Here is a 17,061-nt window from a genome sequence, read left to right on the forward strand (position 1 = left end):
TCAAACTTCCTAAAATGTACAGTGGTGTGCAAATATTTGAGTCTTTCAATTCTCGCTTTTGGAATTGTCCCCATGCGTCCTGGCAGAACACCTCTAGCTCAGAATATTCTTCGGCCTCCTTGCAAGTATGGCATGTTTGAGATTTCTCCAGAGATTTTCAATAATATTCTAGTCTGGGGACTAGTTCTTCTTTCCTGGAGCTAATTAATCGAGGTATGCTTTGGATCAGTGTCTTGCTGGAATAACTAACCATTTAAACCAGGGGTGCCCAAATTTGACCACCCCACTGTAGACACCGTTTTAAATGGAAGGCAAGCCAATGCCAAGTGATGTCAATTTTCTTTCATACTACTTGATTTAGGATAAAAAGTAATAATTCCACAATTGCATGTATTTGATGCATTATCTTTTATTTACAATCTAAATGCGTTGTTTGTACAAAACAAAAATCCCCAGTTAACATACCTGCAATTTCAAAACCACAATAACTTGGCTTAAAACATCCAATAATATAAAGAAAAACTAAGCTGTTTTTGCCAATTGTGAATGTTTTGAAAGAGTTATAGATCATAATCTCGCTGCAGTACTTCATAAAACAAATGTTACAAAGTTCATTGTAACCTTTCACTCTTTTATACCAAAATCATCATTGGATGTTTAAAACCATTTAAATAAACTACAGATTCAATATCAAAAGGCACACAATACTAATAAAACTAGGCTTTAGATTAATGAAACTATACAATATATATAATACAGACATAGTCACAAAGTGAACACTATAAGGCTCAAAATCCATTGACCGTTTCCTGGTATTCACATTAAGAATAAAAAAAATGACATATTCATCAAACAGTAATACAAAAAAAGCTCACAAAAATATATATAGTGACAAATAGCTACACCCCCCATTAAACACTATGAACTGTATATGATATATAAAACGCAAAACTATACCAGAAGAAACATTTATCAAATCATTCCACAACAGAAGCAAGGTGTGGAAAACCAAAATCCTCATGCCAAAAGATGCTGTAGCAGGTTTAGGAAAAAAACAAAGTGTCAAAACAACTGTGGCCCAAGGCATGAAGGCATAGTCTTAACCACCTCAACAAGGCATCGGTTACGGAAATGCTGAGACGCTGAACGCCAGGATGCACATGCTCTCAAATCTACAAAAACAAACTGAATACAGGAGTCACAAGTTGAGGGAGTTCACTGGCTTTTAAAAGCCTACATCAGCAGTCCCCAACCCTGGTCCTGAAGTACCGCAGTGTCCACCAAGTCTTTTAATAGACATGATTTACACCGTTAATGCCACATTATGTTAGAAATGGATATTGTTGTTATTAAGAATGAACATTCAATATTGATTTCAAAACTTTCATCAGTCAGATTAGTTCTCACACAAATAATGTATACATTTTACTGTACAGCAGTAAATGAGTTGTACTACATTTTGTATCAAGTCATTGATAGACATACAGCTGAATTCAGTGATTGCTGACAGTGTGGGCACCTTGACACTGAAACTACACCATTTCTGGAAAACTCAAAGACCAGTATTACAAGGGTGTCCAATCTTATCATAAAATGGCCTGTGTGGGTGCAGGTTTTTGGTTTAGCCTAACACACCTGATTCTACTGATCAAGATCTTGATTGAAGACCATGATTAGTTGATTAGTTGAATCAGGTGTCATAATGATGGGATAAAACAAAACCCTACACCCACACAGCCCTTTCAGGATAAGATTGTATTCTGTTTAAAAGCACATTATCGAGCTCAAAGACATTTGAAGGATGCATATAATCACGAACGTGGTTGTAATGAAAACTAGCACACACACACAGCTCCTCCAGGACCAGGGCTGACAATCACTGCACACAAGGCTCAAAACCACTCTTCAGTCCACCTCAGTCACATCACATGATCTCCACAATAACACAGCAAACTCTTTCATACAAAAAGTCAGAAACGGTTGGCAACAGACCTTACGACCCATGTCAATTTATTGCACAGAAATGTCTAAATGAATTTACTGAAATATTTAGGCCACGTTTTTAAATATGACAGTATCACTGTACAGCAGCATTTAGTTAAGATATATATATATCTATATAAAATCACCTAAAGTGTTGCTGACATCAGCAAGATTAATTTTGAAAACAATGTCATCAGATTGCCCCTTGCAATTCCCTTACCACATACAAGTACAGTACTCTTTGTGCTTTGCTCCCTTAACGCATCTTCAAGGTGCAAATGTAAACCAGGTCTTTCTTTATTAAGGTTGGGTGCCCAAATTGTTTGCTTAAGAATAAGAATATTACAGGATTTTCCAGCAAGGGGGCGATATTTTTTTGTTTGATATAAAAGTTTTCATTACATTACCCCACAGTCAATGTCTAGAGGTTCTAGAACACTATCAAGCACAGCATTCCACGGCAAGGGAACTAAGCCGTCAGCCTAACAGCAATGAGCAAATGGGCATTGTTTGAGGGTTCTTCAGTTATTAAACCCCATTCTTCAGGTGAGAACATTGATCAGAATGGAAAGTTGATCAAAACTAGAAAGTGCAACTAATAGCTGCAAAGAGCGTTCATAAACCAAAAGTAGATTGCTCAAGAGAAGGGAAAAAACAACCTAAAACACACAAACTTACAGCATCGGGAAAAGTGTTATATGTATATACTACGTCTGCTTTTCTATAAATCACAAAAAAGCAGGAGTGATAAGTCATAAACACGTATTTCACTTGGAAAAATGTTGCTTTTCTCAGTCACATTCAGATATTAGTAACCCTACTTACGCAACCTCTGTTCTCCAGTGTATAATCATGAAAAAATATGAAATGTCAAACTACATTCACTCCACAATGCATGTATACTTTGCTTTACCACTGGAGGATAGGGCAAGGAAATATACAATGTAACAAATAAATATTATTAGAAGTTAGAAACGAAGGCCAGAGGCCATCACTGGCCATATGCATACACATTTTGTTGTTAATGAACTGGCTAAACAATTAATGCTTACTACAATCTATTCATAACTGAAAACAAAGATTAAGTTAGGTATTTAGTGTTTCCCATCTATTTTGATGAATGTGATTTGATAAATATTAGAGCACATTTAATATACCTGGAACTACTTTAATTATGACTGTACATTTAGGATTTCTACGGCATGCGTCAAACAAGTCTTAAAACAAGTCTGCATACCGTATGACACAAATCACAAATTAACCATCCATACTTCTAAAACATTGACATTAACCTACTGCTCAAATCAAAGTTTGTAATGTATGAGAATTTATTCAGATAGTAGGTTACACGTCTGTCTGTTTCCATTTGTACAGAAATACAAACACTCAGACAACATAAACCCTTGAATATAGTTGCTGATAAATACTTTGTCACTGTTCTCAGCCTTATTCTCTACTATATATACAGCTACACTCTCTTTAAAGTCAACAGTTTGTATGGTTGGCAGAATGTTAGTGATTTGAACATTTCTGTAAAAAAATAAAGGAGATAACCTTACACAAATGTTATATACTGTAATATTCTGAATGTGTGGGTTTTTGTGAAAGTTTATATTTACACATCTACCCAAAGTGACAGAAATTTGCACATTTGTCCAAACATTGTGGGGTGTTGCAGATAATACCTAGATAAATACATTTTATTTCAATATATTGCAGTATATGCCATTTCTGTATGGAGGAGTGACTGAACGCCACACATATTCATAAACTAAGTTCACAGTGGGCCAAGCACTAAAGTCCCTAAGAGTTACAACTTCAAAACGATATGATGCAAAATCTGCAAATGTTATTTTGTTCCCATTGGCAATGCAATTAGCCTATCCTGTCTCCTTTGACGAGACTCTTGTTATAACACAGAGTTTTGTAGGAGGCAGAATCACCCAGTAGGGTGCTGTGCTGAACAGTCTTCATTTCTCAATGCAGCCTCTCTGCAAAACATTTCCCCATTTACGCTACAACGGTGCCACATCGCTACAGCAACACCAATTCCGGCCATTACACTAGAGTCTAATGACTAGACACACACACACACACACACACCTCAGTATCACACAACATGCCATTTAAAAACACTGCGTGCACCACCCTCCCAGTTCCATGCCTTAAAACGGCATAGTCATGAACAAGAACGAGCCAGTTACACGTTAGGAGCACAGGTGAGATAGCCTGCGTTTATCCAAGGTCTGAGACAAAGGGACTGCAGTAATCTAGTTCTTCTTGTAATGCGAGCATGATGCCAATTTTCAAGTAAAAACACATTAAAATGCCATTTAAATACTTATGTTTTGTTTAAGTGTTTTTACGTGGTTCATATTCTTAGGGAAAACACGCGCACACATACACACAATTCACGACCGTCGACAATATCCAACAGTGTTTCACACAAATCCTTATTACAAGCTGCTCGTTTTTTTTATGCAACATCAAGTCATGTTTGCAGCCACGGCACTTTAAAATAACGTACACCACAGCACTTATTAAAACAGTCATACACAAAGAGAAAGAAAACAAAATAAAACTTTTTTCGTTTTTTTAAAATCCACACACAGGACCAAGCCGAAACAGGCACAAGGTTACAGAAGGGAGATATTTGTTTTGGGTCAGAGGGTGCTGACCTCTTGTTTTCTTGTGAAGATTGGAGACTTCAGGCACTTTCCAGTGGCAGGGCATTGGGTTTGCAGGGGCGGGGGTAGAGGGCGGAGCAGACGTCCTTACTCCACTGTAGTGGAGGCCAGCTCCTCCTTCACCTCCTGGGGGAGTCTGTCCTCCGGAGCGCCCAGAGATCTGCTCCTGGGCTGGATCTTTGGCTCTTGGGTCCCCGCCCGCTGCACCTCCTCTACGTCCTCCTCCTCCTCCTCCTCCCTGTCGGTCAGAGGCCCCGGGGGGCTGTGGGGGAAGGTGGCGCTGCAGTTCTGGGTGGAGGAGACCTGGGAGATGACGGGCATCTGGACAGAGGAGCTGCTGTGGAAGCCGTGCTCCGCCAGGTCGTACTGCCCCAGGGCCTCCTCCTGCACCTGGCTCAGGTAGTCGGGCACGAGGAAGTCACTGCAGGCCGGAGCGAAGCAGCCAAAGGTAAACACACAGAAACACACTGAGAACCATCCCCTCTCCCCCTCACTGCACAGTATAAAGGTAAACACACAAACACACTGAGAACCATCCCCTATCCCCCTCACTGCACAGTGCAAAGGTAAACACACAGAGACACACTGAGAACAATCCCCTCTCCCTCTCACTGCGCATTATGGACATGGAATATATAAAAATATATTTCAATTAAATATTTTGGAAAGATACTCTAATAATAAATATACTAACAATCAACACTTTCAGATATTGCAAAATATATATTTAATAAACACTCAGCAAGCACTTTATTAGGTAGACCTGTACACCAGCCTGTAAATGCAAATATATAATTAGCCAATCATGTGGCAGCAACTAAATACATAAAAGCATGCAGACATGCTCAAGGCGTTCAGCTGGAAGAAATGTGATCTAAGTGACTTTGACCGTGGACATCCAGTGAGCAGCAACACTTTGTAAATTAGAGAGGGCAGAGGAAGGGCCAGACTGGTCGAAGCAGACAGGAAGGTGACAGTAATGCAAATAACCACACATTACAACAGTGGCATGCAGAACAGTATCTCTAAACACACAATGGGTCAAACTGTCTAAGTGGATAGGCTACAGCAGCAGATGACTTAATAAGTCTAAAGAATACCTCTAATAAATACCTAATAAAGTGCTCACTGAGGGAACATGCATCACTGTGAAATATATTTATCATTATATTTTCCAAATGTTTACAATAGAGTACAGTATATTCCATTTTCATAAACATTGTGACAGAAAGTCATCACACATTAAACTGAGAGCTGCTGGAAAAAATGAGCTGTTAAGATAAGCGCAATGGTAAATGCAAGGTTAAAAATGGATCCGTAGCTTTCAACAGAATTCAATTCTCTTGATAAATGGCCTTTGAATTATGTCACTATGGTTTCATAGTGACATAATGAACTCAAATAGAACTTACTGCAAGAAGAAAAAGCTACAGAGAAGACATGTGAATGTGGTTTAAGCACAGAAGGGTCTCTGTACAAAACTCAAATCTGCTGTACTGCTAGAACATCAAGCATAGGCACATGTACTAAACTGAGAAATGGACTCCTGGTGTTTAAGCACTGAAAATTCAAGAATACCAAAGTACATTTCTGTTTCATGCAGAAAATAAAGCTACAGGGACGTGTGAGATGTAAAAGATGATAGTTGTAAAAAAGATATTAAAGACATGGATCACAAAACCATATCAGTGGGCAATTAGCACCCTTCTAAAGGTTTTAGTAAGATCCTAGTAATGTCCAAACTGATTATAGGTACTGTAAAACATGTAAACTGATTATCTCATCTTCAGCCGAAGGAATCCAGAAATGACACTGTAACCTTTCTGCCTGATTAATACTTTGTAGTTTATTGTTTGATAGAAACTCGCAGGACTCCGTGGCCTGAAGGCTAAGGTTATACAGCGGCTATAAAACACTTTGTTCCCCATTAGTGTTCATTTTTCATTGGTCACACTATGGGCCCAGTGCTGGGACACTGGTGTTAAGTAGACTATGAATTACGAGACATCCGGGCAACATGAAATCACATTACGAACACGTGACTGAACATCTTGTCTTAAAATCTGATTCTGCAGTACTGCGATTCGTGTTTTTCCTTCAAAGTTAACAACATGATGGCAATTAAAGTATCCTTTCCTCTTGAATATTGGCAGAATGGGAGGAAACTGAATATAAGACCAATGAATGTTGGTGAAACTGTTAACACCAAGCTGTAGAAGACTGTACAACCTACTTCTCATTTGGCATATGTTGCTCTAAGCAAGTAATATTATTATGATTAGTATTATTATTATCAACACATTCAATTACTTTTAGCATTCATTCTATTATCCTTATTCTCGTTTTTCAGTCTTGTGAAATGTCTGCTGACTGGAGATTCAGTGACAGTGAGTGATGACCAGGAGTACCCCATGGAGTGGGGGGAGGTAGGCCTGGGCTCTGGGTAACTAGCAGCTCCAGGTCTCAGTGTGACAGCCCCTAAAACAGCAGGGCTGCAGCTCTGAGCATGTCAGGCAGCTATGGGTCTGCAGGGGCCTGCAGTGCTATGGTGCAACAGCCCCTCCACCCCTGGGTGTCGAGCTCAGCTCCTGGAGGGCCAGCGGGGCACGCAGTGGATTTAAGCCTTAGAAACAAGTTGTTTGGACTCCTTAGCCAAATAATGACTTAAATGAACCACTAGAGTTCTGAAGCAGACCAAAAATCAGCAGACACTGAGCCCTCGGAGACTGGAGTCTCCACCCTTGGTTTATCAGCTCAGACTGGATCCCAATCTGGCTGCTCTCTGAACAGTATGTTCCCCCAGCCATTCTGTGTGCAGAGCCGTCCTAATGCTCTTTAAAAACACCATTTCATTTTGTTTCCAAACCGACAAGCATATTCCCCAGACAACAGCAAAAACTAAACACGTAGCACAACAGAGTGAAAACCATACATCAAATGTTAGATTCTGTTAGAAATATTGTTCAGAAACAATGGCATGTCCAATCAGTCTGAAACTATTAGCAGGTATGGATATGCAGCCCATATTAAAGGTAGCATAGCACATGGTCATAAATCTACAGCAAAAAGGTACAAGTGAAATGCAAAGAAAAACAGTGACATGCCACTAACATATGGAATGGTTTTCACGAGCCAAGCCACTTTGCGTGAGTTTTTCAAATAAACAAAAGAAGTGTGGAGAGTGTCCACATATTCTGGCTGGTGTGCTGTGTGCGGGTGTGTGGGAGGGAGGGAGGGAGGGAGGGGAGGGCGTGATTCACCGGACTCCTCACCTGCTCTGGAAGTAGTTTGCTAGCTCTGACGCCTCATGGTTCAGACTCCTCAGGTGTACGATTAAATTGCCGGAGTTGGTAAACATAGCGCCGCACGTTTTGCACTCGTACACCCGCGGCTTGCGGATAATATGCCTGGAGACCCTCATGTGGTGCTTATATTCACCGAAGGAAGTGAAAGTGGCGCTACAAATCTGGCACCGGAAACAGCGTTTACCTTCGTGCTTCAGCCGGTGCATCTTTAAGGAGTACGCCCGTGTGAACTTTTTTCCACAGCGGTCACACTGGAAGGGTTTTATGCCTATAAGAGAGAGAGTGAGAGAGAGAGAGAGAGAGAGAGAGATGCCTGGGTTAATAAATGCACAAAAGCATTCTTCACAAATATATTGAACGTACATATAAATATACCAAAATATAATGTTATCTTTTCAGTAAAATTCTTTTGCACTTTTTGAGAACATGGACCAAACCCCATGTTGACAGTGGTTAAATCCACAATGATTAAAGACATTTAATAGTCTTGACTTATTCTTCCACTGATTGAAGTCAGATAGTCAGATTTTAAAAAACAATTATTAAAAAAAAATCTTTTTTTTTCCAAACCAAAAAGAACACTAAAAGATACCACCTTTGGACATTTTGCTAAAATCTAAATTACAGCAAACCATTCTTTGTTAAAATGGTTGTGGTTTTAAGCAATACATTTCCATCACAGTATTTTACAGGTACAGTACACCTTGATTTTTAATAAAGGTATTTTATTGTGAAATATATTACATTTTCAGAAAATCCACATATTTATAATATATTGCAGTATAGTATATTTCTGTAAAGGTTGGGCTTCAGCATCTCAATTTACCCAAATATCAATAAAAAGCATAAACCAAGTATATAAATGAATCTGCTTCTTTTCTCCTTCACAAATTCAGTAGTCATTAGTGGAAGAATATTGAGCAAGACACTAAAAAATGTGGGCACATTTTTCTTACTGCGGAGAATGTCAGCAAGCCACTGTGGACTGAAAAGATTCCTCCCCACGGCACTGACTCTGTCTGACTAAAGAGCGTGTTCATATGACTCACGTAAAGGCAGAATGTGAACGTAGAGGAAATATGTACAATACGTCCACACCCAGATGTTATTTTTTCCAGGCACACCTCTTTTGTCAAAATACGGCCTTTGTAGGAAGTATATTTCAAAACAGTGTAAAATATTGCAATACCAGCAAGTGATTTCTGGTAAAGCTGCCCACATCCTGTAAAGCACTGCAGTATCAGATTTTATGCTTTTTTTTTTTTTTTTTTTCAGCCAATGTTTCAGGTTTTGGACAAATTATTTAAATTCCAGCCATATCCATTAATGTGGGCATGACATAAAAAGCATGATAGCCAACCACCTTATTTAGTTTCCAGTTTCCTTGAGATTCGCATTAGCCATATAACATTCCCCGCTTACAGATGGCTTCATGTTGTGGTTTCAATCAGTTTGGCTTTTTTTTTTTTTTTTTTAAATTGCTGCTTTGTGCCTACAAACCCTACCAGACTAGAGGAGGGTGAGATTTGGGGTGATAACCATGATAAAGTTGGCCTTTTGATACAAAATTAATCAGGGATTAAAGCAAGACAAATGTGTGAGCCTGAAAAGTTGTCCAGGAGGAAATGTGTACAACAAATTGGGCTAAAATATAATAAAAATTTAAATCCTATTTTTTTTTTCTTACATTTTGAAATCAGGCACGATGCCTGAGAACTTTAAGCCCTGAAGAATTAAATGCATATCTGAAATGTTAAGACCCATTGTATACTAGACAAGCATACCTAATAAAGTGGCCACTGAGTATATACTCATTGACAACAGTATATCCCATTCCATAAGGGAAGCAGTCCATGCCCCCTTTTCTCCAAAAGCCCACTAGAGAGCCGGTATGTAAATCACCTGAGTGGATTAGCATGTGCTGCTTCAGGTTCTGGATGCGTGTGAACCTGACTCCACATGTGGGACACTGAAAGGGCCGGTCTGGTCCATTGGTGCCAGGCCTTGCTGAGGGGCTTATATAAAGGTGGTAAGGGTACTGAACATTTTCCAACCTGGGGGAAGACAAAAAACACGCTGTGTTACCTATGCAATATTATTCCCTTCAAGAACAACCCCTCTTCTTCATCAAAATCTCATTATATATGTTTGAAACAATCATCAATCAAGCTAGCGTTGTTTTTTATTGCCATGTCGAGGTGGACTGAATGTTCTCATCAATATGTATTCTTGTTTTCTCACATTTTTATCCACAGTCAAATAAAATGCACATAAATTGCATTGAGGACAATTCATTCAATCCATATGTAGTCAATTATGTTTGAGTAGTAGTGACCTAACCAACTTGATTTTATTTGTGAGGTTATAAAATGACTAGGCATCAATTTTTTGAATGATACAGGACAACCCTCAAATGTATAGACTCCTGAAAAATATAAATTGTCTATAGTGACAAGGTCCCAAGAGCATCAATACTGCATAGCATAGCATAGCATATCAGTGCATATTATTTTCATGTAAAACAGGGGAGCAGTTCTTCCAACCTACATCTGGTAGTAATTTGTCAAAATCTAAGGGTATTACACATCGTACTCTGGGTGTGTGCACTACCTTCTGCAGAGAGCAAAAATGCATTTTTGACATTTTCTTTTCTGGCAAAAAGGTAAGCTACAGGTAGCCCATATGCCTTCCTGTGCCATTTGAAGCGGCCAATTTTGAGAAGTGACATTTTGAGGTTTCTGTAGAATGTCTTTATGACCACCCAAACCTGGTGGGTCAAAGCTAAATATATATCATGCATGCCTACTTTCATGGGGAAGGTCCTCACTGTTTGAGACATTTGAGAGGCTGTGTAACCTTCTTGGTCTTAAATTGGGGATATAATGAGATGAGGCCACAACTACAGTTCAGCCTTGATCCACATGCCCGCAACAGAAGGTTAGCCCATTACCTCTCATCGTCTTCCGCATGGCCAGCAGAATTTGATGTACCCTGAATTGATGGCAACCCTTCTGCAACTCCTTCATCAATGGAACCTGCGCGCAGAGGATGAGCACACAATAAATTGAGTTACACTTTTACATTCCTCCTTTTCAGATTCTTCAGTGTAAATCCGTAAATCCAGGAAAGCTAAAAAGCAGAACCAACAAAGTGAACATGACTTATAAATATAAATAAACTCATGTGGTAAATGCCTACCAAGATCATTATGATATTTAATTTCACTCTCATTCTTTATCATATATATTAAGTGAAAATGGGTTTTAACTTTGGAAAGGAAAGATTTATACATGCAAAGAAAGAAAACCTGGCCTCTATTTGTTAGATCCTGACATTGAACAACCCTGTCACTTTCAAGCTTCAGGCTCTTCCTGCTTTTGCAGAAATATTTGTGTGATGACAACAAAGAGGAAGTGACATCAGACACTGATAAAGAAAGTGACATTGGATACAATGTGGGAAGTGATGTCAGACATGGGTAAGTGACATCATGGGAGTCGACAGACCTATGGAGGAGGACTGTGGGCTGATTAGGAGTTCCTCCTGGACTTGCTCGCTGCCAGGGACGGTCTGCTGGTCGCTAAGGGAGCTCTGGGAGGCGCTGACGGCCTGAGAGGCCTCCTCGTGCACCTCCTCGTCGCTCAAACGCTCAACCTTCACCCGCACGTCCTCCTCGGCCTCCAGCGGGGACGACACTGCCTTGGGGCCCTCGCAGGCAAGGTAGTCGGCCAGCCCTCGGGCCACGTCGGAGGGCCGGGCCTGCTCCAGGCTGCCGTGGGGGCTCCCGGGAAGTTTGGCAGGTTTCTCAGATTGGAAGCGCCGGTCGATCCCGAAGGGGAAGGTCCACGGGAAGGCCAGGGAAGAGTCGACTGGTGGGACGGAAGTCTCGGAGAAGGAAGAGGGCAAGGGGTTGGGCGCCGGCGGGGAACTCGCCCGCCCACCACCACTGCACTTGCTGAGCGGACTCTCGGGCGACATGACAACAAAACTCCGCCTCTTGCGGCGCGACTCGCGTCCACTCGCCAGCGGGAGGAGGGGGCCGGGCCGCTCCGCCACGCTGCACTCGGACGAGACCGGCGACAGGCTGCCCTCCAGCGGCGTCAGGGCGCGACCCGAGGGGCCGTCGGGGGGGCCGGCCGTTTCCGGAAGCTTCTCCTGAGCCGCAGCCGCGGAGGCTCCGGCGTTCCACAGGATGCTGGACTTCATGAACTCGGAGCAGGTGCTGGCCACGGCGAACATCTGCATGTAGCTGGCGGCCGCCAGCACGTCGATGATGTTCTCCGTGCTGATGGAGAGGGTGGAGGTGTAGGCGTACTCCAGCAGGGGTGTGAAGCCGCTCACGGTCACGTGGTGCAGGTCCAGCACAAACTTGTCCGCCCCGTCCGGCAGCCCTGCCAGCTTGGCGCGCAGGAACTCACTGCAGCAGGCCAGCACCACCTTGTGCGCCATGAAGATCTTGTCCTGCACGCGGATGGTCACGTCGCAGAAGTGGCCCTCGTTGCGCAGGGCGTTCAGCTTCTCCAGCATCTCCTGGCTGTGGGTGGGGGAACTGTGCGTAAATGTTTTCACACCCATCTCGAAGAGTGTCACCTCCTGCCGACGGACGATGAGGGCTTACCTGAAAAGGTAATAGCTGGTGTCAACGCTCATTGATAATCAATTTCCAAATGCTTGGAAATGGTATGGTATAACACTGAAATTACCATTAGTTAAGGCACGTTACGTGACTTAAGCGTTATTACCGATCAGATAGGATAGATCTTTCACTAGCTGGCTAGCAAATTAATGTCAGCAAGCTAACTAATTGTTTTCTGATTTGCTATTGATAGTAATTATAACTATCTAATTGCAAAAACTAAAATTCCCCCAAAATAAAATATATTTTGCCTTTTATAAATATAGTGAAGAGAAAGTAGATTCTTCATATCTTATGAACAGCTTATGACCACTGGAGACTGAACTGGGTAGGTTTCATGGCTGGGAATTTCATGAACACAATCAAATTAGTGCAAATGTGAGTTGCTTTGCAAAAAGGTATAAACTATTAGCCTAAATAAGAGACCTGTAGCCCATGAAAGGTGAAACAATTCTTATAGGGAAGCCCCGTACATGACCATGGCCAAGCACACTCTACATAGGCAGACGTTGAACAAACTATACTGGCTGAGACTACTTGCACTTGTGCTGTAGAGTGCTAATTGTGCCATATTTTGTCATCCACATGCATAATAAACACTTATGTGGGTTCTGATACAACTGATAATAGAAATGAGGTGGCTATTTTGCCACAGAAATGTGTGAAATGAGCTCTCAAACTTTAACCCCCCCTGACACTATGAGTCACCACTCTAGAAATAAACCTGGGGGAAGACTGTCATTTCTACATAACTCTGGTATAATAAAGTTCAAAATTGATTTGTATATGTATAGGATCCTTATAGAAAAATCTGTAAGTTTTCAGATTCTAACTGCTCCCAACATCCCAGCAAGGCCACTCCTCATTGTGAGCACCAGGTGGTCGAGCGGCAAGTTCACGCCTGCTCAAAGTTCTGGTTCCTCAGTGGTGGACTGACCTGCCTACCACGGTAAGAACAGCAGAATCCCTCCCCATATTTTGAGAGATGCTGAAAACACACAGCTTCAGAACACAGTACAGAAATTTTCTAAATGACCTGCAATATAAAAGCACATATACGCTTGGAGGGTCAGTAAACTAATCATCCTGACTGCCAAAACAATTAAGAACAAACACAGGAGAAATCCCTATGAGTAAGGAACTAGGAATTTTCATTGTTATTGGCCCCTCACATATTTATACATTTTATTAAAACATTTTGGTTAAACCCTGACAGCCTCGGACAGAATCCATGCCAGTGCCAACTGAGGCCTGTAGGGCAACTGGCAACTTCACCTCCCTAGGGATGGCAATTCAGTCGGTCTGGTGTTTGAAAACTGTGCTTCACATAAAAAAATCTGGACATCAAAATGTCTATGCTGAGTCTGTTAAATAAACCAAAGAAAGCACATAAAACTATGGCCACTAGGGCTGTGAACTGGACCAAAAACTGAATTTGAATATTTAAAAAAACAACAACAAAGATTTGTTTATATTCCAATATTTATTGCAAAATATACACACAAACCTTAACCATTACTGCAATCAGCACGTAATGACATTGAACTGAGTGGGCAGGCATGCTTCTGCTCTACAGCAGCCATTGTGTCACATCACGTCTGCCCTACTTGGGCTGAACGGAGTCTCCCCAGATGCTTAGGTGCGCCCAGACCTCAATCTGAGTCAAACGGAACCTTCCATTCCAGCAGTATTATCACAAGGCCCCCTGCTGCTGTGCGCGGTGATATTTCCTCCTGACCGAGTCGTTTCTCTCCTCCTCTGTTTCCAGGTTAAGAAAATACTGAGCACTACCTCTCTATTATAAAAGTGGAAAAAAATAAAAAATAAAAATAAACCCAGTCACCTCCCTGTCCCGTGCTCGCTGTAAACGCAGTGTTGCCTATGCAGCTCTTTTAAGTCCACATTAGGCATTAATGAAACATGGAAATTGCACTTTTACTTTAGACAATAACCAAACAAAAGACGCTCCCGGCTCAATACTAACAATGCTAACACAAGCGTAGAGTGGGGTACGGCTTTAGCTTGTTTGATCAGGCTCACTAATTAAATACAGGTTTAATGCTAGTCAGAAGGTAACTTGTATGCAATTACTGATGAAGAATAGCAATGACCTTGAACCAAACTGCAGGGGCACAAATAGAGAAAGACAACTTCACTGGTGCTTAACAAACATGCTAATGGTGTGTATCATCGAGTAACGTAGTTGCGGCAGTCAAGAGAATTGGGTTAGCTGTGCGCTGCTGAAGTTGAACATCTCACAGAGAGTATGTAAAGTCAAACAATGGTAAAAATTCTTTAACTTTAAAGTACCTGTTGTATACTTTAAAGTTAGAAAATACCAGTTCTAAAACCACAGAGACACAGGTATAATTGCAGATTCATGCCCACTGCCCACTACCCCCTCCATGGAGAAGGGTTAGTATGAGAGTTTGGAATTGGAGTTTTGAAATATTTACAACATACAATAAACATATTTATGAATATTGTAGAACTTGCATTGTTTTCAGTAATATTAATGTGATAAATGCTGTCCCCCAAACATCATAGTTTTGTTGAAATATTCTCAAATATATATTCTCATGTACAGTATCATCAATATAGCTGTTAATTAAAATATTTCTAAAGACATATTTCAGCAAAAGTAGCATGTTTTGAGGATAACCTAAATATTATTAAATTACATTCCAAATGCAAAAAGCAAAAAGAAACCAATCGCAGCACTTATTTAGTGGTTAGTCAATATACTCTAATCCAAACTCTTCACCAAACATACTAGTGTTACTGAAATATGCCTGGTAAATATTCTCATTTACACTGTGGGTAAATGAGAATACACTCTTTTTGCAATCATTTTCTCTGCATCATTCTGAATGTACATAACGTATATCATTCTGTTGTTAAGCACACTATGGGTAATCAGTACACTCGTAGTCTTTGGGCCACTGGATATACATGAATACATACGGAACTAGATCAGGGCCGAACGTTTCTTAAACTGATCGAGCAACTGTGAAGTGGCACATCTTCGGAAATATGACGTGGTATGTCTCTCATAAGCCCGAAGAATAATGCATGAAAGGGTAAAGTGTGAGTTGGCTGGGAAAATGAGTGTATGCTCTTCCACAGCGTGAATGCTGGCGGGTCAGATCAGCTCCGCCACGCTTGTTTAGGAGGGAGGCATTAGGGGCGGGGTTTCATACTGAGCTCTACTTTGTTTACAATGCATTTCACATGCAGACGCGCTGTTCGCGTGGTACGCTCTTTGCCGTTGCTCCAACAACACATCGCATTTGGGTATTTTTTTATGACAATGAATATACAGCTCCGTTAACACATTCTGAGAGAATGAGGTCAACAACATTTAAAAGGCTTCATCAACAACAAGAAACGACCAATTTAAGCGAACGTAAAATGACAACGAGCATGACATTTTAACTAGCTAACGTTAGCATAGCTAACTTACGTTGCCGCTTTCCGAGCTGACTTATTAAACAACGTATCATTGAAAAACTGCGTTTCCCTGCTCAGCAAACGACGACGCTTTCTCCATTAACAATGATCACAGCTAGCAAGCAAGCAGACTTACCTAACGTCAGTGGCTAGCTAGCTAGGCTGGTGCTTAGGTTAGCAAGCTAGCTATAGCAAATAAGCAAATGGCACCATTTCTACGTGTGCATTGTGGTGCACCAACTATTCAGCACAAATACTGACATTTGTTCCTGCCATTCATCTCTCTCAACCAAAAGTAGGGCGACCCGGCCTATCGTTCAACTGCAAAGCCTCGGGTTTGTAGAGCGAGTCAAATGCGAACGTAAATACACCACACTCACAGCAGTGGAGCTCGCAGGCTTGGGGCTGCTTTCTTTCGCCGATTAAAGTCCCATTTCTCAGTTAATTTAGAGTTTATCGCATCGATAGAGCTTCAGAATCTGTTCTGCATAATGTTTCCTCGTATTGTAGGAAGTCTTAAAACCCGACACAAATTGTTAGAAAGTTTACTAAGGCCCGTTCCGCTTCGTCTTGCTTCTTTGTCCCTTCAGATATTTTTTTGCACTTTATTTTTGTCCCACAATGCATCGCGCGGTAGAATCAAACCAACTCTAGAGCTAGCCAGACAGCTAACTAGTAGCGAGTAAGGAGACTGCTGTCGGGGGAGACGTTCATAACATCAGTGTTCAGTGTTACTATGGTATGATACGCTTTTAGAATGGAAAGGAACATGGGGACATCTTTACGAAAACATGCATGATTAAATACATTATATTATAAATAAATGTATAAGCTAAATGAACCACAACAGGAGTATAAATACCTGCATATATTCCAGTTGTGATAGAAACAATACATCATCAATCAATAGTCGTTGATAGACAAATTGGCAGTTATTCAACCTCTTATCTTTTCACAGTGACCATAATTGTTTGAAGCAATAATGTGTCCTTTGAGCACA

At 41.1% G+C, this 17,061-nt stretch overlaps 1 protein-coding gene across 2 annotated transcripts; it reads right to left on the bottom strand.

The window, feature by feature from the left end:
* Positions 1-391: 391 nt before the first annotated feature.
* LOC133134080 (zinc finger and BTB domain-containing protein 44-like) lies at positions 392-16,654 on the bottom strand. Of its 2 annotated transcripts, none has more exons than XM_061250479.1 (6): positions 16,442-16,654; positions 11,482-12,593; positions 10,926-11,010; positions 9,878-10,029; positions 7,943-8,243; positions 392-5,091 (listed from the first exon to the last, which is right to left on the bottom strand). In XM_061250479.1, exons 2-6 carry the CDS (start codon positions 12,548-12,550, stop codon positions 4,758-4,760), a joined length of 1,941 nt encoding a protein of 646 aa, XP_061106463.1. In that variant the 5' UTR covers positions 12,551-12,593; positions 16,442-16,654; the 3' UTR covers positions 392-4,757. The 2 variants fall into 2 exon arrangements, with proteins under 2 accessions (XP_061106463.1, XP_061106464.1); XM_061250480.1 differs by having other exon boundaries at positions 4,928-5,091; positions 8,160-8,243.
* Positions 16,655-17,061: the final 407 nt, after the last annotated feature.

This window comes from Conger conger, chromosome 7, assembly GCF_963514075.1.
Source record: "Conger conger chromosome 7, fConCon1.1, whole genome shotgun sequence".
Taxonomy (NCBI): Eukaryota; Metazoa; Chordata; class Actinopteri; order Anguilliformes; family Congridae; genus Conger; species Conger conger.